Here is a 23554-nt window from a genome sequence, read left to right as displayed (position 1 = left end):
TAAATTCAGTTCCTAATTTAGTTCCTAAATAGTCTAATATGTTCCTCTCAGTGGAAGTCTACATTGAAAGACATGTAGTCTATGGCTATCAATGAAATCATCTCTTACATACTTAAATTTATGGCAAATTGATAATAGAATAATGCAACCACAGATGTACAGCACTTCACTTTATTAGTGCAACCAAGTAACAATAATGGGCAACATCTCAGCTTTCTCTTTTCTCAAAAAATATAAAATGAGCAAAGAAAAAAAACAAAAGAGCCAGCAAAGTAATCAGGAAGCTGCCTTACTGAAATAAATAAATAATAATAATGATCAGAGGATCAGTGCATTAATGAACTAAATAGAACTGAATGACAAAAATGGCCACAAATGTTTCTCAACTCATCTCTAACTCAAAATATACCTGCTTAATCATGATATTCATCCTGCTAAGTGGTCGATATAAAACAAAGCAAATGTCAGGTTTTTTTTATTTGAGTTACCGTAAACTCTGAAAAAATCGCATCGGTGTAAAGATGCACTCTGTATTTGAGATCTCTCAGAGATTTTAAAAAAATGTAAACTGTCTTCCTGCATGGCGATGTCTATTATGATCAGCGATGTCTACAATGTGGAGTTTCTGTGCAGCTGTGTCTCTCTTTTTGTTCCGTTTGTTTTCACTATCGGGAGTTTGCACTCCTGCTAGCTAGAGCAGGGGTTCTCAAACTTTTTGGAGCCAGGGACCCTTTACAGGTGAGAAAATTGTCCAAGGACCCCTCATAATTGTAACACAGATCAAGCACATTAGTGGTACAGTTCTGGTACAGTTATGGTACGGTTCGGTTGTGGTTCGGTTCTGGTTTGGTTCTGGTTCGGTTGTGGTTCAGTTCTGGTTCGGGTCTGGTTCGGTTTCTGGTTGGGTTTGCTTGGGTTTGGTTCTGGTTCTGTTTGAATAAATTTAGTTCTGGTTCTGTTTGCTTAAGTTCAGTTCAGGTTCTAACCCTAACCCTAACCCTAACCCTAATCCTAACCCTAACCCTAACCCTTATCCTAACCCTAATCCTAACCCTAACCTTAATCCTAACCCTAATCACATCCCTAACCCTAATCCTAACCTAACCAAAACCCTAACCCCAATCATAACCCTAATCCTAATCCTAACCCTAACCCTAGGTTCAGGGTGAGAATGGTTCTGTAACAGAATAAATGCACAAAATTGGTCAATTATAAGTCTTCTCATTAAAACACCGTACGGTAAAGGGTTATTCAACACAAACCATTATTTTTTGCAAAGTTAAGGTAAAATACATGGCTACTAAAGATCCTAAATTAAGAGCCGTTCGGGAGTCGAAAGAGCTGGCTCTTCTTTTGGAGCAGAGTCAAAAGAGCCGGCTCTCTGAAAAGAGCCCAACTTCCCATCACTAAAGCACATGCTTACTACCATTTGCACTCTTAGTTGCCCTTGGAACTATTTGTATTGTAAAACGTATCAATGTAAAAACTTTAGACCTGTACCATAGTGATAAACAGATAAACACTTCAATTTGAATCAAGTAATACCACTTGTATACTTTAAACAGAGGGTCATTTCATTCCTTGTGGACTCAACATGACAGCATTTATACTTTTCAAGTAATTGATCTTACACGCTTTCAGAAAATGAACAGTAGAAAGACTCACATATCCCTTCGAGCCACCAATGGTTTTCATAACAATGGTGTATATGCTGTTTTGTAATGACACAGCACAATTTTATAATTTATTAGAAATTTATTCAAATTATTTCATGGACCCCCCCGCTATGGTTTGCGGAGCCCCAGGGGTCCCAGGACCCCATTTTGAGAACAACTGAGCTAGAGTACGGTAATTGAGCTCTCAGCCTGCAGAGAAAGTTGTGAGGCACAGACCCCCAAGCCTCTCTGCCCGACTCCACTGGTCTACTATAACTTAAATATAAGACTCTTTGAATCAAAAGAGCACTCTACAAGGTTCATGTACCATAAACTAAAAAATATACCCCGTTTTCTGTGAATGCATGATTATGACCAAGTGAAGGAGAGAAGATGTGGAAAAAGTTGCGCAGTGTCGCTGTCTCTTCCAGCACAGCGGCACTTAACTTTTAATGAATGGGGATGTGTTTTGTTAATCGGGTCAGGTCGCATGCAGCCATGTTGGAAGCATTTTCCAGGATACGTGTGATTTTCCAGGACATTTACTTTTTCTCCCATTTTTCCAGGTGGTTTTCCAGTACTGGAAAACTGGTCAACTGTTTTTCCTAGGTTTTCCAGGTTTCCAGGACGTGGGGAACCCTGATAACAGTGCGAGTAATGACTTAAGTGCTATCTGAGGTCAGTCTGTTGTTTATAAGACTCTCAATTACTTCCTAAGAAATATCTAGTTTTACAGGAACAAATGGGCTATATAATATGCAGGTTTGGAGCAGATATACTCATTACTTTACTCACATTGGTTGACTATCTTACTTAACTACGTATAAAACCATTAATGAAACAACACATGAAGGATTAACTCATATGTGACTTTTGCCTTAAAAGGATGATGTCATCAACCTGACTTCCATGACTTTTATTGGAGTTCTCATAGAAACGAGGAAGTTCTTTCTTGATCTGGGTTACATCCTGTCAGATATTCACCAGTGTCAAACACATGAGTACAATGCTACAACCTATGTTTTTTTTTAAACTACAAAAAAAATAACAAATGATTAGATTTGTTAATTTAAACTAACAAATAGCTTTTCACAGTATGTCAAAAAGTACTGAAAACTGCCAGGAGGGACTTTATCATCACTTACAGCCCAGGCATCAAATAGTTTATGTTTTCCAGAGTGGAGGCCTTAAAAAAAATAAAAAAAAGTGAAACTTGATGGTAACACAACTTACTGGCAAAAAGATATTTCACTCATGTTGTGGATGTAGCTGCATCTCTCACCAGTGTATGTTGTGTGCAGTTCCTCAGCTCAGGTATCTGTGAGGTGAGGGAGATCAGAGGAACTAGGGCACACAGCAGAGAGTCCAAAAGCAAGGACAAGCTACTCGGCACACTCACTGTTTTCTACAGGAGATACAACAAAGAGTAATATTATCTTCTAGTTCATTGTTTTCTTGTTGTCTCAGAGTCTCAATCGGACCTGGGGTTTATCCTGAGGTCTTTTAGTCTATAGACAGATAGATGCAGCGATAAAAGAGAAACTAGAGCCACATGTTTGTGTCAATATTACAGCAATTGGTCTCCTCAGTTCCCTGAGAGCTTATAGAATGTTGTTAAAAGAAGATGTGATGATACAGAGAGGTAAACATGACCCTGTACCAACTTTTTCAAATCATGTTGGCAGCACCATTTCCAAAATGTGCATATTATTTCCAAAAACAAATCAGTGTTTCAGCTACAAGATAAAATATTTTTTCTTTGTACTATTTTCTATTAAATATAAGTTTTAATGTTTCGAAAGCATCATACACTCTAAGCATCAAAGGATAGCCTTAAGTACAAGTGTAAACACACCCTAGAAAAACAGCCAGACTAGTATTGAATCTACTCACATTTGTTTCCTGAAGATATTGTCCAATCAGGGACAAGGATTCCCCCAACAGGTGCAAGTGAGCTGCGGCCCTGACAGGATCCTGGCCAAAGCTTCCAGGACTCCCGGATGTGGATCTGAGGGTGTCCCAGGCTGAATCAGTGGGACTGCACATAGAAGTTATGGGGGTGTAGGCATCAGCCGTGGGGCTTGGTAGCATGGGATAAAGTACAGATCCTGGTACAGGTATAACCGTACAAGGTTTCTGGGTTTCTGGGGTTACAGGAAGGCTGGTGGTCCTGGTAACAGAACAGTCTGCCATGTTGTGCCGGTTATCTAAACACACCAAGTACTCCAACATGGAGCTTTGAATGTCCTAAAACAGACAAGAGGTGGAAAATTACAACTGTGCAATAATAATTCACAGGATAAAAATGAGAGAAAAACAGATGAAGGATAATTACCTGATAAATGACGCCCTCTGCTGGGTAACATGAGTGCAACAACCTGTCCTGTATGACCAGGAAGAAGTACAGTCATGGCCAAAAGTTTTGAGAATGAGACAAATATTACATTTTCACAAAGTCTGCTGCTTCAGGGTTTTTAGGTGTTTTTGTCAGATGTTTCTATGGTATAATGAAATACAATTAGAAGCATTTCATAAGTATCAAATGCTTTTATTGAGAATTACACAGAATTCATGCAATATATCAATATTTGCAGTGTTGACCCTTCTTTTTCAAGACCTCTGCAATTCTCCCTGGCATGCTGTCAATCAACTTCTGGACCAAATTCTGACTGATGGCAGTCCATTCTTGTATAATCAATGCTTGGAGTTTGTCAGAATTTGTGGCTTTTTGATTGTCCGACCACCTCTTGAGGATTGACCACAAGTTCTCAATGGGATTAAGATCTGGGGAGTTTCCTGGCCAAGGGCCCAAAATCTTAATGTTTTGTTCCCCGAGCCATTTTGTTATGACATAACTTTTGTTATGATGCTTTATGGCAAGGTGCTCCATCATGCTGGAAAGGCATTCTTCATCACCAAACTGCCCTTGGATGGTTAGGAGAAGTTGCTCTCGGAGGACGTTCTGGTACCATTCTTTATTCATGGCTGTGTTTTTAGGCAAGATTGTGAGAGAGCCCACTCCCTTGACCGAAAAGCAACCCCACACATGAATGGTCTCAGGATGCTTCACTGTTGGCAAGAGACAGGACTGATGGTAGCGCTCACCTCGTCTTCTCTGAACAAGCCTTCCTCCAGATGCCCCAAACAATCGGAAAGGGGATTCATCAGAGAAAATGACTTTACCCCAGTCCTCAGCAGTCCAGTCCCTGAACCTTCTGCAGAATATCAGTCTGTCCCTGATGTTTTTACTGGAGAGAAGTGGCTTCTTTGCTGCCCTCCTTGACACCAGGCCTTCCTCCAAAAGTCTTTGCCTCACTGTGCGTGCAGATGCACTCACACCTGCCTGCTGCCATTCCTGAGCAAGCTCTGCACTGGTGGTGGCCCAATCCCGCAGCTGTAACACCTTCAGGAGACGGTCCTGGCGCTTGCTGGACTTTCTTGGGCGCCCTGGAGCCTGTTTGGCAACAATTGAATTGAACCTCTCTTCTTGAAGTTCTTGATAATTCGATAGACGGTTGACTGAGGTGCAAACTTACTCACTGCTATAAACTTCCCTGTTAGGCCCTTTTTGTGCAATGCAATGATGGCTGCACGTGTTTCCTTGCAGGTAACCATGGCTAACAGATGAGGAACAATGGTGTCATGAACCATCTTCCTTTTAAAGTGTCCAGTCACTCAATCATGACAGATTGATCGCCAGCCTTGTCCTCATCAACACCCACACCTGTGTTAATGTGTGTGACACCTGTGTGTCATTGAAATGATGTTAGCTGGTCCTTTTGTGGCAGGGCTGAAATGCAGTGGAAATGTGTTTTTGGTGATAAAGTTCATTTTCAAGGCAAAGAGGGACTTTGCAATTAATTGTAGTTGAGCTGATCACTCCTTATAACATTCTGGATTATATGCAAATTGCCATTATAAAAACTGAAACAGCAGACTTTGTGAAAATGTAATATTTGTGTCATTCTCAAAACTTTTGGCCATGACTGTATGCTCTTACAATCTAACACCTATAAATGAACTTAATGTGTTCATTTATAGTAAAATTTGTTAATCCCGTGCTATCATCTGTTTTCTTACCTCTCCTACCTCTCCTCCTCCTCCTCTTCCTCCTTCTCCTCCTCCTATTCCCCATCTGTTCTGTGAAACACACCCTGGGAAAGCAGGCAGGATGCCTGTGGACTCAGCTCTATAAAGTTCAGCTTCATCACCACCTGAAATGTTTCATGTATTCATATCAAAGAATAGATGATCAGTCTTTTCTTGCTTTCTTCAAACTTACATTACTTTGTTTTTACAACATAGATAAGCTGCATTACTGCCATTTTAAATATGTGAAAGATAAAAACCTCTGCTGCACCGTTAATCACACAAGTTTATGTTAAAAATCCTCTTACCAGAATGCTCCCTTTTCTCACTTGGTAAGTTGTTTGATTCCTGAAAGAGTGTTGAACAATGAATACTCACATCTGTCAATTAAGAAAACATCAATCTACTCTCAAGGTAATATTTCAGTTAAACATTTACTGTATACATTTACAGGACTACATAAGTCCCCCTTTCCACAGAGTTTAGAACAGTGTGTGCCAGTCTGAACCTATTAATTTTCACACATACTACTATAAACTGGGAAAAAAACTGACAAAGCCCCACAAAGCAGAACAGTTCAAAGTTCAAAGATATGCACACACCCAACACAAAATAGACTATGCAATGTGACCATTTCACAAATTAAATTACATAAACTTCTCTCACACTTCTAAAATTGACCGTTTCCACATGCAGATGAATGATCGTTGTTAAACCTTAAGGTACGAGTAAAGGCCAGAATCCACCATGTGTAGTGTTTTGGTGCTACATGCCTCATTATCTGGTTCCCCAAGCACTTCCACATCCATCACTTGTGGGACTTTATAGGACCTTTTCTCCTCTCTGGCTGTGTCCTCTCAAGAATCCTGTCTCAGCATCCATACACAGACACAGTGTAGAAACGTCAAGCTAAATCAAATTTACCATGAAGTTTTGACTGCAAAGGAAACACCAGTAATGCAAAGGAAAATCAAGTGTTTATCGAGACATGCTCAGATTGAAGCATTGTTTAGAAATTAGCTTAACGTCAACGTGAAACGAAAAAAGAGGCCAAACTAACTGTATATCTTCAATCGTACCGTAAAAGTGGGTCAGCGAATCTAGTGAGTGCTTACCTGGCTTTATTGTTGGCCAACACTAACACAGGTGTACCAACTTTGCTAATAAAGAGAGCTATGACATGAACGCTCGAGAGGTCTAGAAAGCTGAGAGGCAGACTTCAACATCACTGAACAGATTAGTTTTAATTGTCTCCTACACTTCAAATATCATAATTCCCCACCCCTTTGTCTGTTGTTATCTTAAACAAATGAACACAGGCAGGTACTAACACTTCGAGGAAATTATTGTCCATTAGCTCCTAATAACTACCTGTGTCGCCACCATAGACTGTATAAAATAGGTCGCCACACTACACGTTCACAGTTTTTAAACAGCATTTGCAGAAAACAGGGGGGTTCACAGTTAGACTACCACCGGCCAAACTTCACTGAAAAATAACGTTAATTTCTGAAGCTGTTTTCCTGCAGGGGTGTCAAACATACGGCCCGCGGGCCAAAACCGGCCCCACCAGAGGTTCCAATCCGGACAGTGGATGACTTCCCAAAATGAAAAAAAAACAAGACATTAACTGCAATTTTTTCAATAAAAGTAACTGCTATATCAGATTTGTTCTCTGGGGGTTGCATACAATCATTGTGCTGATGGAGCGCACCTGCACCTGTACCTGTTCTTGTACATTTTGTACTAAAACAAAGTTGTCCTTCTTTATAGGTTCTTATGTTATGATTTTACTGGTCCGGCCCACTTGAGATCAAGTTAGACTGTATGTGGCCCCTGAACTGAAATTAGTTTGACACCCCTGAGCATGTGTGGCACTGTCTGCCTTCACAGCAAGCTAACATGTGGTTAACTGCTGTAGACAAATCATCGGCCATACTTTAACCATAGACTGTCCACTCCACTAACTCGCATGTCTGAACTGTGCTGAGGAAAAGCTGCTGACTCACGTTTAGAGCTGCTCCTGCAGTCTTTGCTGACTCTTGTTAAAATGGACAGAGAGTGCTGTGATTTAATGGATCACCAATTAACTGTTATGTCATTGCATCCTGTCACTGCCTAAGCAGATATAGTTCTGCGAGTTGTATTATTAACTTCACATGACATGATTTATTTGGGCCTCTCTGAACTAGTTGGAAACATTTCGTACTACACTGAGTCACAAACACAGTTTAGAAATGCTGGCTGACACGAAAGTCCACCATTCAAATTCTTATCCAAAAGTGCAAATAAAAAGCTATGGCAAATAAGTAGCTTACAATTAAAGTAATCAAAGAAACAGTTTTTGTTTTAATAACTGTCCATTTTAAAATACTATACCATTGAATGAAATCTGAATAAATTAGCCCAGTAATGCATCAGTGTTAAATTAATGTGTCTGCTGTTACTAATGGGGCTAATGGTATTTGCTTCTTGTAGGCCTACTCCTGCAAAGCATACTACATCATCATTTCGGCCTTGATTTATTTAAGTATCAACAATCTGACTTTGCAAAGCCTGTTGTAATATAAGATAGCAAAGTAATGATAAGAGGTAAAGATGCCAATACCTGCCTCCAAAATTGAGCAAGAAGTTTAAAGGTATCGCAAAATCAACTTTTGTAAACATATGTATCCTACCTCGAAGTTTTTGCACACACATTTGAGTAAATCCTGTTTAAGAAAATTCTGGTTTCAAATAAACTGCTTACTAAGTGTCAATGCTTTCCCTGTCCAATTGATATAATATATATTTTGTGCACTGTTGTAGTAGAGTTTTTATTTGTGTTTTGATCTTGTACAAATCCCAAGTAGGGTAGACAAAATCTACACATCACACATCCAAAAAAAGATCAGGGCACTTCAATTTGTACAATTGCTTTTAAATCTGGCGCAAAAATCAATCTGCCTTTAAAGGCTACACAATGTCTGCAACATATTGCACCCCATGAAGACAACAAGACACAAAACTTGTCTTCAACACAACTACTGTTTTATTTTTATTTTCTTGTTTCAAAATCACATGCACCCATTCTCACAAGGAAATGTTCTTAGTTTTGAATGCAATGTAAGAAAATATGTCTGCAACCTACCCAACATCGTTACCCATTGCCTTTCTGATTGTTTTGCTGTATTTCCAGAAGTGTAAGAAAAAGAGAGCCTTGGTTTAAGGAAGAAAGGTAGGCCATTAAAATGTTGTTTGCATGTATGTTGTCTTTTACCTTTAAAACACCCAACTATGTGCGCCTGCCAAAAATGTCAAGTAACCTACCTTGTCTTTGACAAGCTTATCTTGTTTGGTGTCATTAATTAATGCCACTTTGTGGATGAGGACCCATGAGAGAATCCTTTAAGTTGCTACATATGACTCCTCTCCTGCCTGTAGGTGGCAGTGGTGGACACCCCTGACTGGTTTAATTCAGGGAGAACCCCAGAGGAACTCCAGTCCTTGTCCACACCTGAACATCTTTCTGCTTCCCTTTAGACCCGTTTGCAAAGATATAACTCAAGCTGCTTTCTGATAAATTTGTGTGTAGAGGGATTGGAGATGATAAAAAGCAGTCCAATGTGAGAGACAGTGGGCAGCGGGGCACACAATATACTGAAGATGGCTGTTGATATTCTGTGAGGGGAAAAGAGGGATCAAATTTGGGACATGTCCAAAATGGTAGGAGATGGTACCATTGGTGGTGGGAGAGCACCAAAGATGGTGCTAGATGGCTCTGCATGGATGGGATCTGGATTGAAGGCAGTGGCAGCAAGTCCAGTGTGGGGTCAAGCTAGTGGCAGACAGGTCCACGTGTAACCTGTGTGTGTTACTCCTTGTGTTGTGTGGGTTTTGTTTTGGTAGTGAATGACAAACCAAGAAACAGTGTGTGGGGTTCTGGTACTTACTCTCAGCTCTGTGACAAAAGACAGCAATACAGAAATCCATGAGCTGTGTGTGAGTGCCTACATACCTATGTTATCACGCCCCCGCACACACAGACTCCAGAATACGCAAGTAGGAGGAATAAATGAAACCAAAATAAAAAATATAAGGAATATAAATATTTTAGTGAAATTTATTAGGTGCACTCACAACAACCTGTTACAAATGCATGTTGAGGCACTGGCACCAGTGAATTAGGGGAATAAGTCCCATGTGGGGAAAAGTACGATCTGGAGCCATGAGTGGAGCTAAGCTGATGGCTGATCGCTCCATGCAAGTTGAAGGTGGAATTTTGTGCCAGTGCCAGGAAGGCGATTGGTGGAAAGTGAGCAACACAGACACATTAAAAAATGCAAGTGAAGCCACAAAAAACTTTGAAGACAAAAGTGAACAACAGTATGGACTCTCTCTATTAAAATGAAGAGGAAACAGATCAAAATCTAAAATGTAAAGGTACTACACCTCCTAATCCTGAGTGAAGAGTTCCTCACATTGTAAGCACTTTTGCCAAAAGATTTTGTAGAATTTAATCTCACAGATGATTACAGCTGCTGATATTCCTGAGTGCATGTGGGGGTTGACTGAGGGCATAAGGGCATTGTGGAGGGGGAGAGACAAGGACACTATCTGCAAGTCCCAGGCTGGCCAGCATCACCCTGCATGACCTCTTATATTCCAAGAAGTTGAGAGAGTTTACACCCCAGCAGTCATAAGCAGGGTTTTCAAGGTTTAATTTTTTCAACTACTGCAGTGCATTCTCTAAAAAGTGCTGCATGTCTAATGAAATCTACACATAAATCAAAACAGCATATTTTTTCCTCTGTAATGTTAGGTGATCTCAGTAAATTCAACCCATTCCACATTAGCCCTGATATTGTTATAATATACATGCAATATATGCAAAAGCAGCTATGATCAATGTTTCCATAACCGTTTAACAATGTGAAAACAATAAAAAGGGTACTGCATAAGAGCTGAAGGGTATAATGTTATTGTGAGATATAACATAATTGGTTGCTACACTCAAAGACATTGATCTGAAACAGAAGTTCCTTTTGGCTTTTTAGAGTGAGTTTTTGCTAAATTAACATTCTGCTAAGCAACTTTACCTTTTGGTTCACTCTCATATGGTTGTTTTCATCATTATCAAACTTCATATTATCTGCTTTTCTTGGTCAGGTCAGAACCTTTGAGGCTGCCTGCTCCTTCAGTTTTCCAGAATAAGCTGTCATCTTGGCATGAAATGTTCACAAAGGTTTCTCGAGCATCCTGAAGGCGGTTTTCTTTCTCTGATTTTCGCTCTCCCTTTCGTTAATGCAGCAGTTGAACCCCAAAACGTCCAACTGTCCATCAAACCCACATAAACACACCCACATACATCTCCACCACGCCTCCATTCATGGAAATGCATTGGTCCTCAATACGACAGCACCAACTGTAGGTGTTTCCTGGAAAGTTGATAGAGTCAAAGGGGCAGTTCAAGAACCATCACCAGCAACACTGCAACGTTCTGCGAAAAACTCAATCTTACAACCCCACCCATCATGCCGAACCCCATCTTTGACCTACATTCACCTTGACCTATTACCACTACCACACATCTCCACTTGTTGCTGATACATAAGTCTTGATATCGTTCTTTACCATATCCACCAACAATACAACAGCAGTTGGCACACAACAGTAAGAAAAACCTAAACACAGAATGACCCACATAAACCCCTATTACGCCTCCTTTCGAGGAAAGTCTTTGGTAATCACGCCAACTAGGAGTTTCCTGGAAACATGACAGAGTCAAAGGGGCAGTCTGACACACATCTTCACCACCACAGAATGTCATCTTTAACTGCCTCCAACATCCACCCTGACCTCATTCTCACACGACTGCACAACTACAATTATTGTTGATACATATTGCTTATGATTGTTCTTTACCACATATATTTGCACACACACATACTTATAATATGCATATGTGTGTTGAGAGTTTTGACACCAGGGAACATTAAAGCTGCTGTGAGGAGTTTTTCACTGGTTATGAAACAGACTGAAATTAAAAGTGGCACTGTTTTTGTTTTTGTTTTTAACTACAAAAACAAACAAGACCATCAACAACAATACTGTAATTTGTAATGCCTGTACCCATTGTATGGGGTAAGGTGTCAGGCCAGACTCTTTAAACAATACATTTTTCAGGCATTTTGCCTTTTATTGATAGGACCACTGAAGAGACACAGGAAGTGCGGGGAGGAGAGAGTGGGGACAGACTATAGCCTCTAAATATGGGACACACATTTGAACCTCTACGCTAACCTGAATCCTTAAACAGTATTTTTTTTACATTTTCACTGCAAATATTTACAGCAATGACTGTAAAAAAAAGCAGGGTGAGACTTTTTTGTTTAAAATACCACTTACACATTTACTGGTCAAATCAGCAAAGATGTAAAGGGTACTGCTTTGTCTACAGAAAGAGAAACAGTCCTCACATGGGCTTTATCTTCAAGATAAAGTTCTGTGGGATTGAAGGATGTTTGGTTTCAAGGTGCAAGCTTGTAAAGACTGATCCACAAACTGATTGGTGGATAAATATGCATCCATGATAATCTAATACAAAAAAGGACAGTTACTGATGTAGAATTCACAGGTTGTTACAAAGTAAAAGCTGAACCTTTTTGCCTCATAAAAGTGTATCTTAATACTTAAATCTCCACTCCAGACACATGTTGAACAGCCATCCGCCTCGACCGTGTTGGGATTGGAAAGAGGATAGAAAGAGATGAATAGAATCAGGCAACAATAACTAATACAACTGCAAGCTGACTTATGGTTACAGTGCCAACAATAATAGCAAAAGCATATGTATTGTATGCAGGAAATGCAAATTAATGATAATAGACAGATCATCCTTTCTTTTACAATAATCATGTTGATGATAGCTGTAGGAATGAAAGTATGGATTCTAGCAGTTGGAGCATTTAAACAACCTTCTCGCTGTGAATGTTTACACACGTATCAGTTCAGCAGCGCGGTAAAACCAGTTCATAGTTCTGATTAACTGAAATCTGCTGGTGTATTGTCCACACAATCGTGTGATTGTTTTTCTGTACTATGAGTCACTGTTTCAACACTTCCTCCCTCCCTTGCTCCAGAAACTCACACAGTCATGTTTAGAGTCTCTCCCTGTTGTCTGGCTCAACTCTGGAATTTCAAAGCTGCACTGTCATGTTTAGCAGTTGTCCCTCCTCTTCCTGCTTTTTCAGGGAATGACTCACACTTCCTTACTCATGTTTAGTCCCATAGCACCTCCCTCCCTCAACGTTTTTCCAAGTATGTCTCAAAGTTGCTGAATCATGTTAACTTTCAGTCCCTCCTACAACTTTTGCTGAAGTTGCGCTATCATGTTTAGCTGAGGTTTGGTGAGTTGATGTTTTCCTTGAGCCAGAGGGGAGGAGACAGAGGAGGACTGTATAAATTGAGGAAAGAACTGTGGCAGCCTGAGGACAGACTGTGCGGGACATCCAGAGAGAAAACAAGGGATCTTTCAGGATAAAAACCAAACTACAGAACTCACAAGACTTTTTCCCTGACTGGTGAGTAAAAGTTAATGCTATTTAACTCTCAAACTTTGAATTTTAACACCTTTTTCTTGCATTGTACAAGTCTTAAATCCTAAAGATACTATTGGGAGCATGTTGGAAGAGAGGGATAGTTCTTGCATGGGGCTGCTTAAAGATCTCTGAAGGGCTACTTTAGCAAAAGAAGCCCAGAGATGAAGAATTGGACAAGAAATTCAAATCTCCCATAGCCACATTACAGGGTTCATTTCATCATACTGAGGCACAATTGTTAAGAGGGAGGTGTAGACCAACACTTCATTCCCTGCAGTTTGTGAATATATATGCAAAATTAGGCGTGGAAATGTAACTATGTAAAAGAACAGTTTAATTAGTAGTTTAAACTAAGGAGTGAACCCTCCTGCATGAAGTTTTCTAGCAAGATATAATCTGCTACTTTTTGTGTGCTCAATTTAAAACTGAATAGTCTAATGTAACATAAAGTCAAATCATATTAGAGAGTCCTGTTTCTGTACTTTAATACTTGCATTAAGTAATTTTCAATGTATTAAAATTAATTCACAAAGCTTGGATGACAGCCATAAAATGTGTAAATACGGATTTCCATTTCATTCATATTTTCAAAGAGAGAGCTTTCATGCACATGTGCAGGTGTGCAGATACAAAATGAAAAATGGTCGTTTAATCATTAAGCTTAATGTGAATCTGTAACTTTCAGGTATATCATTTAGGTTAAGCAACACCAGCCCTTGTAGCAGACAGGGTGACAGCTGTGTCATACACCAATACCAGTTGAAGGGTCTTGAAGATGATGATGATGATGATGACTGTATCATATCTTAAATTTACATCTTGTGGGGGTTTTTTCAGAGCCAAAATGGTGACAGATAAGAAGACAACAGCAGAGCAAATGACTGGCAGGTAAGAATGAGAGGCTTTGATTTATTTTATCTCCATATCTATCTTCCTACCTTGTCCATCTTTCAGCACCACCACCATGTATTGATCCATGAAATGTTCCCACACGAGGTTGTGCAAATATCTTGGCCAAACATTAACTTCAAACTGAGTTGTAAAGATAACATCTGCATCAGTGCTGCAGCATCCAAAACTAGGTCTTTAGCACAAAATGTGCTGCTTACTTAATGTTTTATCAGCTGCCTGCATAAAGATCAACATCTGTAGGTTCAGTAGTACACACTTTGTGTATATATATAACCTATTTTCTGTACTTTGGTGTCTCTTTTTCTTTATGTTTTCACAGCTTTCTACCCTAAGCTTGAGTCTAAGAGCACCTTTATGTATGGCACTAAATGGGCATGGCTGTATTGGTTTATACTTTCTGTTTTCTTTCTAAGGGATCTGTCAGAACTCATCAAAGATGTGACAAAAGATAGTCACACCAGGGCAGAAAACACAGAGCTGATGCTCAGCTTCCAGAGAGGAAAGGTCACCCTGCCACAGTACAAGGTAAAATAGCCTAACTCAACATATTTCAAATTCATTATTGTTGAAAAAAAAAAAAAAGTCATATCATACTGTGATTTTGTCTGAAAACATCTCTGCTCCTCTTCTTCAGGTCCTCATTTGCTCCCTGTACAAGATTTATCAGGCTTTGGAAGAAGAACTGGACAGAAACTCCAACCACCCTGGCGTTGCGCCTATCTACTTTCCATCTGAGCTGGCCCGCCTGAAGACCCTGGAAAAAGACCTGGAGTTTTTCTACGGCAAGGACTGGAGACAGAAGGTTGTTGTCCCTACAGCCACTAAAAGATACTGCCACAGACTCAGACAGGTATGTTCATGTGTCACACATGTATTACTCATACTGTACCTCTGAAGTTTTGTTCTATAACACCTGTTTTCTTTTTTCAGATTGGTAAAGAAAACCCTGAATTTCTGATTGCCCATGCTTACACGCGGTACCTTGGTGACCTATCTGGAGGGCAGGTCCTGAGTCGTATCGCACAGAAGTCCTTGGGGCTACAGAGCAGTGAGGGTCTAGAGTTCTTCGCCTTCCCCAACGTAACCAGCCCAAACCTCTTTAAACAGTTGTACCGAAGCAGGATGAACAGCGTGGAGCTGACAGAGGAAGAGAGGAACAGCGTGCTGGAGGAGGCTGTCACAGCCTTTGAGCTTAATATTCAGGTACAGAGTGATGTCACTTGCAGGGCAGCTGTACATAAAAGATTAACTTTTGCCTTTGCATTTTTTGAGGATATTCTTGTCATTTCTTTTTTATAGGTCTTTGATGATCTACAGATGATGGTTGTCTCTGAAAATAACCTGCAGAACTGTTCAACACACGCCTCACCATTGAGCAAACAGCAGATCAGTGGGACCATTATCAAAACCAGCCCACTGCTCAGGATGGTTCTGGGACTTTTTGTGGCTCTTGCCACAGTCAGTATGGGAATCTATGCCTTTTAGAGAAAATGTGAAGCAAGAGATGTGATGTATTGGCTCTTTGCTGGGGTTTTTTTGTACCATGAAACTATTGGAAACCAAATTTTTTTTTAAATAAGTCTGTAAATAAGGAATTACAATGTTATATTTTTTTATTTAACTGTGACCCACACTTTCTTTATATCAATCAAAGATTTGTGCTGATTTAAAAAAAAAATGCAATGTAATGTTGGACACTATACCAGTATGCATTGGGATATTTGAACCGTGTGTTTTAATACTGTAAATAAAAAACATTTTTTAATAAAATCTTGAAAACTGTAACTTTGTGATTTGCATTTGTCAGTGTTTCAGTTGGCACTGCACGTGCACCTCCAGGCTGTTTTCTTGTAATGCAGTCTGACACTGTTGATGTTCAGTGTCCAGCTGGTTGACATTTGCACAAATGTTTTGGCACCTGGCTGAGTGCCTGCTGTTCATCTGGCCTTTGGTCTACTCCTGTTTTCTAATAATACACTAGATACAGATTAAATTGCTGGCTTCAGATTCCTAAATGAAAGCTCTCACTGCTTTTCTTTGTCATTCATTTAATGGAAGATAAAGAGTATGGAGTTTTGGACTGGATTGTCGGATAAGAATTAGAATTTGAAAACCCCAAAACAAAAGTGGTGTATTTCTTGACAGCAAAGTGTTGCTAGGGATAACTCAATCCCACACATTAGTTCAAACCAATCCACGGGAAGGAGTCCAGTATATTTCACTTGTTTCTGTGACACTGTAGCAAAAAATGTAAGTTACCGTTAGCATTTTAAATTAGCAAACAACATTACAGATTTGTATTTATTTGGGAGGCATGAAACTTAAGATCTAGGGTTAATGGTTGACCTAATAATAATAAGAAAAAAAAGGAACAGAGCAGAACAAACGAGAGAGGTTGGAAAAACAAGGAACTGAATAATAGAGATGTCTACCAAATTTGAAGAAGACAATACAAACACAAAACAGAGCAGGGATGGGCTTGAGTAGTCTTACAGGGTGAGTGAATAGAAAATGTCAACAGACTGCAAAAGTTACAGGGCAGAAAACCTTCATCAGGTGCTGTGGCCATGTATGCATCCATTCAAAATGCCAGCAGGTAATATTTCTACTTTACTATAAGTGAAAATGTTAAGCTTAATGTTAATTATATAAGTTGCCATGGAAGCACTAGCAACCGTAGGTGCTAAGGGACTATTTTTTGTAGTTGTATGAGTAAATAGTTCCCATCAGTTCCTCCTCTATAAAAACACACCCAAAAATAAATAAACAAGTTGACACATCATAAAAATGATTTAATTGATTAAAGAATGTGACAAAGGTGTTGTCACTTGTGAACGGCACATGGCGAGGCACGCACACACACCTGGACACACACAACACACACACTTTTTCTCCCTGTGATTGTTGTTGTGAGTGCAGGCACTATAACGATCCAAGAGACCCACTACGAGATTGTTAAGGTAACCTGTTAATTCATGTTCTGGTCACTAACCATGCTGATCGGCCACTCCACAGATTCAGGCTGTTTTCGAAACGGCCTACTACATACTACTTACTAACGTAGTAGGCAGTAGGTATTGCCTACTAGATACTGCTTTTGAATTTAGTATGTAATATGACTGTTCTGTTCGATCTGTGTTGCAGTATGCTGGGCCAGGCATCACTGGATTTCTGGTTTTGGAAAGCGGAAGTAAACAACGGCAAAGCCATTAGAGAAACTGCTTCTTTAGCATCCACTTATGATTTAAAAAGTTAGGAAGTGGTTTATATGTCATTTGATAACTTCCACTGCACCCAAAAACGGAATTCCTCCCATCAAGAAAGAAGGAAAAAGAAAAGGCGGACCGAGCGCTGTGCATTATGGGAAACAGTGCGCAAGACAGACTGGTCCTATGCATACTGTGAAATTTTAACTAATCAGTAGACATCCCAGGAGTTCTGGCTAACTGCAGATTTTGCTCTTGTTCACACACTGCTTACTACATACCGAATTCTGCCCAAATCAGTACGTACTGCTGGTATAGTAGGCGGTTTCCGAAACGGCCTCAGTGTTGGAATAGGATCTGAGGGTGCAGCCTCCTTTTATGGGGGAGGGAAGAGTGAGCTCAGGTGTGGTAATGATGGAAAGAACCTTGTGGAGCATAGGTAGAGGTTAATTAGCTTTTATTCATGAACTGAGGGGGTTTATGAAGGGTATTTTGGGGAGAGGTGATTAGTGATGTAGTGTAGCACAAGTTTTTAAGATAAGATGAGTTGGTGGTTGGATATATTGGGTACAGAAAAGTTAATTGCTCCTAAGAGTTGGTTGGTCCAGAGGGAGGGGCTAAGCCCTTAAAAGCCTCTATCCATCATGTTTTTCCGAGGAGTCTGAGAGTAGCTCTCGATGAGTAAGGTTGGTTTAACACTGGAATTTTGTGTTAATTAATTTCTGTTTTGTTTGTTCCAGAGATTTTGGTTTTCACTTGCTTTTGCAAATAATAACACATTTGACAATTTTGTGACTCAAGCCATCATGTTTTGGCTTGTTTTTCAACCTTTTTTTTATAACAAAGAAAATCTTTAAATAGATATGTTGTGACAAACTGTTTATCTCTTTAGTTGGTAATGGGATCATGTTTAGTGAAATAATAGTTATAGAGAAGGAACCCCTTCACTTTGATGATGTAACATCCTGCTCACTATACATTATCACAAAGAAACAGCAAAGACTAATTCACCCCATTTTGTTGAATTACTGGACTAAACAGAGAAATGGTCAATAATGGGTTTTTTTTAAATCAGTTTTGTATATTTCCTCTGATATGTTGTTTTGTACTGCTTGTATCCATTCATTTGGCCTTTTTACAAAATAAAAGATGAATAATTTATTGAGCTACAATGTTGTCTTCCGTTTTCTCAGATCACAACAAGAATACACAGAACAGTTGTTTTAGATTTGGTATCCACTTTATTGTGGTTTCATGATTTTCCTAAAACCTGTGCACTGGTGGCACACATTGTAAATTAAAACACACAATGATTGTTTACAGCAGCCAGAGCAAATGTCTGGCCCTGTCCTGTTAGGCCTATTAAAGAGTGACACAAATCAGAACAGTGCTGGTATCTGTCTCCCCCTAGAGGACTAAAATTCAACTGTCAGAAATGATTGTACTTCACAGAAATTGGCTTACCACAAACCCTAAAAAGGCACAGCAGCCTGAGTTATGTCACTTCTTACTGTCTGAATCTCTAAAAGCTAAACATTGCTTTACATTCAGAAATGATCCAAAAGATGAAAGCATTTTTGACCAGGCCAAGAGAGGTAACTACAAAAAGGTTTACAATTGTCAAGGTTCATTGACTATGTCGCCTCAACATGAGTAACCATCCACAATCCCCTCGAAAAGAAAGAAAGAAAAAAAAAAATCACACATACCAACATCATGACTCACAATCGTCTATAAAATCCACGAGCTACAGAGTGCCAGAGGAGGGGTATTCCAAGGTGCTTTACGTGGGATTGCACAGCGCATGTTGTCTTTGTTGATGTCAGTGACGGTAAACAATGTAAAAAAGGACACACTGATTTTAAAACAAAACAGAGGGCTCAATCTCAAGGCAAAGTAAAGGAGAAGATCCTTATTTTGTGGAAAGGCAATAAACAGAAACGGATCCACCTCAATAAAAGCAGCTTTGAAGGAAAAGAAACTCCATCAATAACTACATGATGAAAACAACACCAGATTAAAACTCCAGATATCTTTAAATAATAAAGTGACACCACTCTGTAGACACATGATCATCATGGGACTATAAAGCTAATCTTTGTTTAGAAGAACATATTCATTTACTATTATTATTTCTTTCTATTTTTTTTAAGATTGCGTATCAGTTCAGTTCAGAGGCCTGTGTTTTGTGACGTTTAAGGCCATGAGTTAATTTAGAAAAAGAGGAACTTAATTTAATGTTTTCACTAACTTTCTGACAAAGAAGCCCTGTAACCAAGGCAGACCTCCTGCATGATCTCCACACATTCAACATATTGCACATTACACCTGAAGGGGGGTAAATTACATTGATGACATGCATCTGATTACCAAAAATTATCAGAAATTACAAGTTCAGTCATAGAAAAGTGAAAGTAATTTGAAGTAATATTGTGCTACATGTACAGCTTTCAATATTCTTCACCTGCCTTTATTTGGCACATTGTCCTACTATAAAAAGGCAAAGAGTTTCCCAAGCCTAAATAGGTGCACATCAAACCAAACCAACACACTCTGTGCGGCACTGTTTTCAACATCTAACTGCCTCTTAACAAACCCTCCAAACATCTGCACAGTGCCACACCCCTCGGCTACCTGTCTGAACAGTGAGGATAGTTTCGGCTAAGAAAGATGCAGTTTTACTTTTAGGCAGGAGCCACCATCATGGGGTAGCTCAATTGGTTTCATAAGAGGATAGCAGGGCTGCATCCACCGGCTCCATGCAGGAGGGGCAGGTGAAGGAACGCATCAGCCAGGGGTCGATGCAATCCACGTGGTAGATGTGAAGGCAGGGCAAGAACCGAATGGGATCGCTGTACTCAAAGTCCATCATGCAGATCACACACCTGGGGGATAGAGAAGCAGTCCTTGTTATCATAGTACGAGATAATGTTAGTAAAATGAGGTCGGGTGAATCAGGTTTACAGATTTCCAAACATGATGAATAGGCCATAATGCATTAAACTGAACAGAGCAACACAAAAATCCACAAGTATTGTTAAAAAAAAAAATCACTTATCCTATTAACCTAAATACTACCACAAATTAGGTCATACAGTGATTTTAGAAATACCAAAATGTTTTTTTTACATTATTTCATCCAAATTCATTTTGACCCAAAGTCAGCTAATGTGGATAAACATCACTAATATGTTTGTTTATTTTCTTTATAATGTATATGCTCAAGAAATGTCAAACAGTGATGTAGAGCTGTGCATGGGTGTGTGTTCTTTACATACTTTTTAAGTAGCTGAAAAAATCATGTTATTTTAGACCGTGAGCAATTACCTTTATCAACATGAGTCCTTACCTGTCCAAAAGGCTGACAGTGCAGTTTAGTGTAAAAAGGCATCCTCAGTTAGTAAGTCAACCTTTCTGATTTTCTAAAATAACATGTTGATTGTTTAAAAAGAGGAAGAGTAAGAACAACAATAACAATATATGATTAGCTTTTCCAATTTAAGACTCACTCTTTGACTTTCTTGTCAGAGGGGTCAGAGCCTGGGTTAAAAATGCCTCTGGGCAGGTGATGAATGAGACCAATTCGCTGAGCAATGCGAACCTGCTCCTCCTCTGTCAGCTGATAAGCCAGACGACTCTCACCTGGGTTGGGATGGTACACTGGAGCTGGCTGAGTATGCTCCTACGAGCAACACAAGGAGGAAAGGGAGTGGTGTTAGATGTTTCAACTGCAGCCTGTAAAATATTTGATTTCTCAGGCTCACTTTGGTAAGACTAAAGGTTTGTGGACATCATCAGAGAGTGTAAGGCAATAAGAGTCCACAAGACCAGTAGTATTCAGTGATATGAAAGCATTGTGTGTTTTGGCACTGACTATACTGTATGTATTGCTTATTTTACAAGCTTCACTTACTACTATTGATTGCTCCATGGATACTGTAGGTGATATGGTTTTTTAAATGTATGTGTGTGGTATTGAGTTGGGTATGTGATGATGGCTAAATAAAGTTATTTGAATTGTTTGAATTTAAAGTATAGCTTCTAAGGTGTCTGCAGAATTATTATGGTTCCAGTAGTTTAACGTCTTTAAACAGAGAAGTGTGACCAGCAGGTCTACCATAGACAATGTGACCATCATAGTTTTCTCACCCAGTTTAAATTGAATACGTTGCATCATAAATAGATAGATAGATAGATAGATAGATAGATAGATAGATAGATAGATAGATAGACTTTATTTCAGACCCATAGGTCCATATCAGCACAACTATAAAAGACTAGAAATAAGTAAAATACATGTCCAGCAAGAAATAAAAAGATCATATGACAAGAGTTTACACATTCATTTTGATTAAAGCCTAAAAAGGCATTTGTTCCAGTGTTTCCAAAAGCAAGAAAAATACCTTGTGTCACTTAATGTGGGCTGAGTGAACTCCATTACTAACCATTTAAATCAAGATTTGGTCCATTGGTGTTCTTTAATTCTCACAGATCATGGTTCAAGGAGGATAACTCACAAGTTATTCATTAAAATCAATGTTAAAATATTTTTTAATGTACATTGGAAAGCCCTAAATATAAATACAATAGTCTTACATGACATAGATCTTTGTTTATTTCATTTTCAATTTTGAATATTTCTTTTTTTATGAAGTGATGTTGATAAATTAACACGACACCTGTTCTGTGACATGCTGTCCAGATTTTTATGCTGCATTAAGCTGGTTTGGAAGGCATATATTGCCTAAATTAGACTTTAAAAAGAGTCAATTTGACTCGCAACATAACAGGAGGGTTAAGGACAATTCGATATGCATTATTATATGCTACCTGAAGCTTTTACATTTTAGCTCTACTGTAACTGCACCACAAATGGGCAGTATAAAGAGGAGTACACATAAGCTCTAAAAAGCTCTGTTTTAACATTATCTGTGCACATTAGACATTTACGTGCCAGCATATTAGCCTGTGCATAAAGTTTACAGCACTGTCGCTGCAGATCATCATCCCATAAGTCATAGTTAATGTTTATTCGGTAACTCCTGCAACAAGTTCACCAACTTTCAAATAAATCACCCGAGTCCAAATAGACAGGAACAACATGATCCGGTGTTCTAATTTAATTGAAAACTAACAATGTGCCGACAGTCAAACTAATCACAGATAAACACGCTGTGGTAATGAAATCTTTAAAAGGCCCAGATGCAGAGCTCTGAAATCCGTTGGGTGTATTTTATTTGAGCCCCAGCAGCTCACCTGATATGGTGGAGGAGGCTCTCCAGGCAGACTGCCCCCCTCGGACTCGTTCAGCAGCGACAGGTCATCCGCCCCTCGTGAAAACAGACAGTTCCCCATCGATCTGAGACCACCATGAGAGAGGAGTCCACTAAGGTATGAGGGTGACAGACACCTGTACCTGACACGTGTCAGCAGAACCTGCAGACCTTTGCAAGAAGACGCGTGTCGTTAGCTTAATTAGCTGTTAGCTGATAGTTTGTTGTCACTAAAAAAAAAAAGCTTGCACACGCAACATACAAAAGAGGCAACGTCGTCTCTCCCTCAGAAAGTGCTCGCTTACTGCTCAGCTCCACGGTTGCATGTAAAACCTCTTGTAGCTTAGACTTTAGCCGTAACCGAGTAGTGAATCTGTGTAGTTAAATGTTGGCTTCTGGTGTTTACATAGAAAGATACAAACCGGAAAACCGTAATCAGGATGTCGGACCTCCACCGTGGCTCCTTATATTTTCAAAATAAAAGCACCGGATAGAACTGAAATTGATATGCCATTTAGATCTGTTTTTTTACGGTGGCCCTGAAGGACAAAATACATTTACAAAAGATGAAACACTTTAACAAAGTTGGAGAAAAATTTACATTTAAGAAAACAAAATTACAAAATCAAAACACTTTTTCCAAGGCCAAAACAAAATACCAGAGTCAAATTCTTTGTATTCTTGAGATACATGGCCACGGTTACATGATGTTTTTTAATTCAGAATTATTTATTCAGTATTTCCGTGTTTACATAGTAAAGTAAATACTAATTCCGAATCGAGGTTTACATGGAAAACACGTTTAACCGTCTTTATTCAATTCCGCTTAAGGTCTGGGG

The 23554-nt window shown here is 39.3% G+C and overlaps 3 protein-coding genes across 9 annotated transcripts; 1 reads left to right on the top strand and 2 right to left on the bottom strand.

Annotated features, from left to right (window-relative positions):
* Positions 1 to 2522: 2522 nt before the first annotated feature.
* On the bottom strand, positions 2523 to 7075 carry LOC117815811. Of its 5 annotated transcripts, none has more exons than XM_034687754.1 (8): positions 6860 to 7075; positions 6518 to 6610; positions 6053 to 6092; positions 5736 to 5869; positions 3991 to 4038; positions 3549 to 3902; positions 2938 to 2973; positions 2523 to 2841 (listed from the first exon to the last, which is right to left on the bottom strand). In XM_034687754.1, the coding sequence occupies exons 2-8, from the start codon at positions 6551 to 6553 to the stop codon at positions 2797 to 2799; spliced, it is 693 nt and encodes a 230-aa protein (XP_034543645.1). In that variant the 5' UTR covers positions 6554 to 6610; positions 6860 to 7075; the 3' UTR covers positions 2523 to 2796. The 5 variants fall into 5 exon arrangements, with proteins under 5 accessions (XP_034543645.1, XP_034543640.1, XP_034543641.1 ...); XM_034687749.1 differs by having other exon boundaries at positions 2938 to 3060; positions 6860 to 7057; XM_034687750.1 differs by lacking the exon at positions 6860 to 7075 and adding an exon at positions 6824 to 6856 and having other exon boundaries at positions 2938 to 3060.
* A 6106-nt stretch (positions 7076 to 13181) lies between these two features.
* LOC117816010 (heme oxygenase-like) lies at positions 13182 to 16021 on the top strand. Its single transcript, XM_034688062.1, has 6 exons — positions 13182 to 13306; positions 14162 to 14212; positions 14650 to 14761; positions 14871 to 15086; positions 15167 to 15439; positions 15536 to 16021. Exons 2-6 carry the CDS (start codon positions 14169 to 14171, stop codon positions 15719 to 15721), a joined length of 831 nt encoding a protein of 276 aa, XP_034543953.1. The 5' UTR covers positions 13182 to 13306; positions 14162 to 14168; the 3' UTR covers positions 15722 to 16021.
* Positions 16022 to 18660: 2639 nt separating this feature from the next.
* On the bottom strand, positions 18661 to 23176 carry rnf11a (ring finger protein 11a). Of its 3 annotated transcripts, none has more exons than XM_034688362.1 (4): positions 22978 to 23176; positions 22699 to 22886; positions 20952 to 21124; positions 18661 to 20327 (listed from the first exon to the last, which is right to left on the bottom strand). In XM_034688362.1, the coding sequence occupies exons 2-4, from the start codon at positions 22795 to 22797 to the stop codon at positions 20156 to 20158; spliced, it is 444 nt and encodes a 147-aa protein (XP_034544253.1). In that variant the 5' UTR covers positions 22798 to 22886; positions 22978 to 23176; the 3' UTR covers positions 18661 to 20155. The 3 variants fall into 3 exon arrangements, with proteins under 3 accessions (XP_034544253.1, XP_034544254.1, XP_034544255.1); XM_034688363.1 differs by having other exon boundaries at positions 23021 to 23176; XM_034688364.1 differs by having other exon boundaries at positions 23138 to 23173.
* Between the last annotated feature and the right edge of the window lie 378 nt (positions 23177 to 23554).

The sequence above is a fragment of the Notolabrus celidotus genome, chromosome 7 (genome assembly GCF_009762535.1).
Source record: "Notolabrus celidotus isolate fNotCel1 chromosome 7, fNotCel1.pri, whole genome shotgun sequence".
NCBI classification, from domain to species: Eukaryota; Metazoa; Chordata; class Actinopteri; order Labriformes; family Labridae; genus Notolabrus; species Notolabrus celidotus.
Note: the sequence above shows the minus strand (reverse complement) of the source record. Positions and strands in the feature narration are given on the sequence as shown.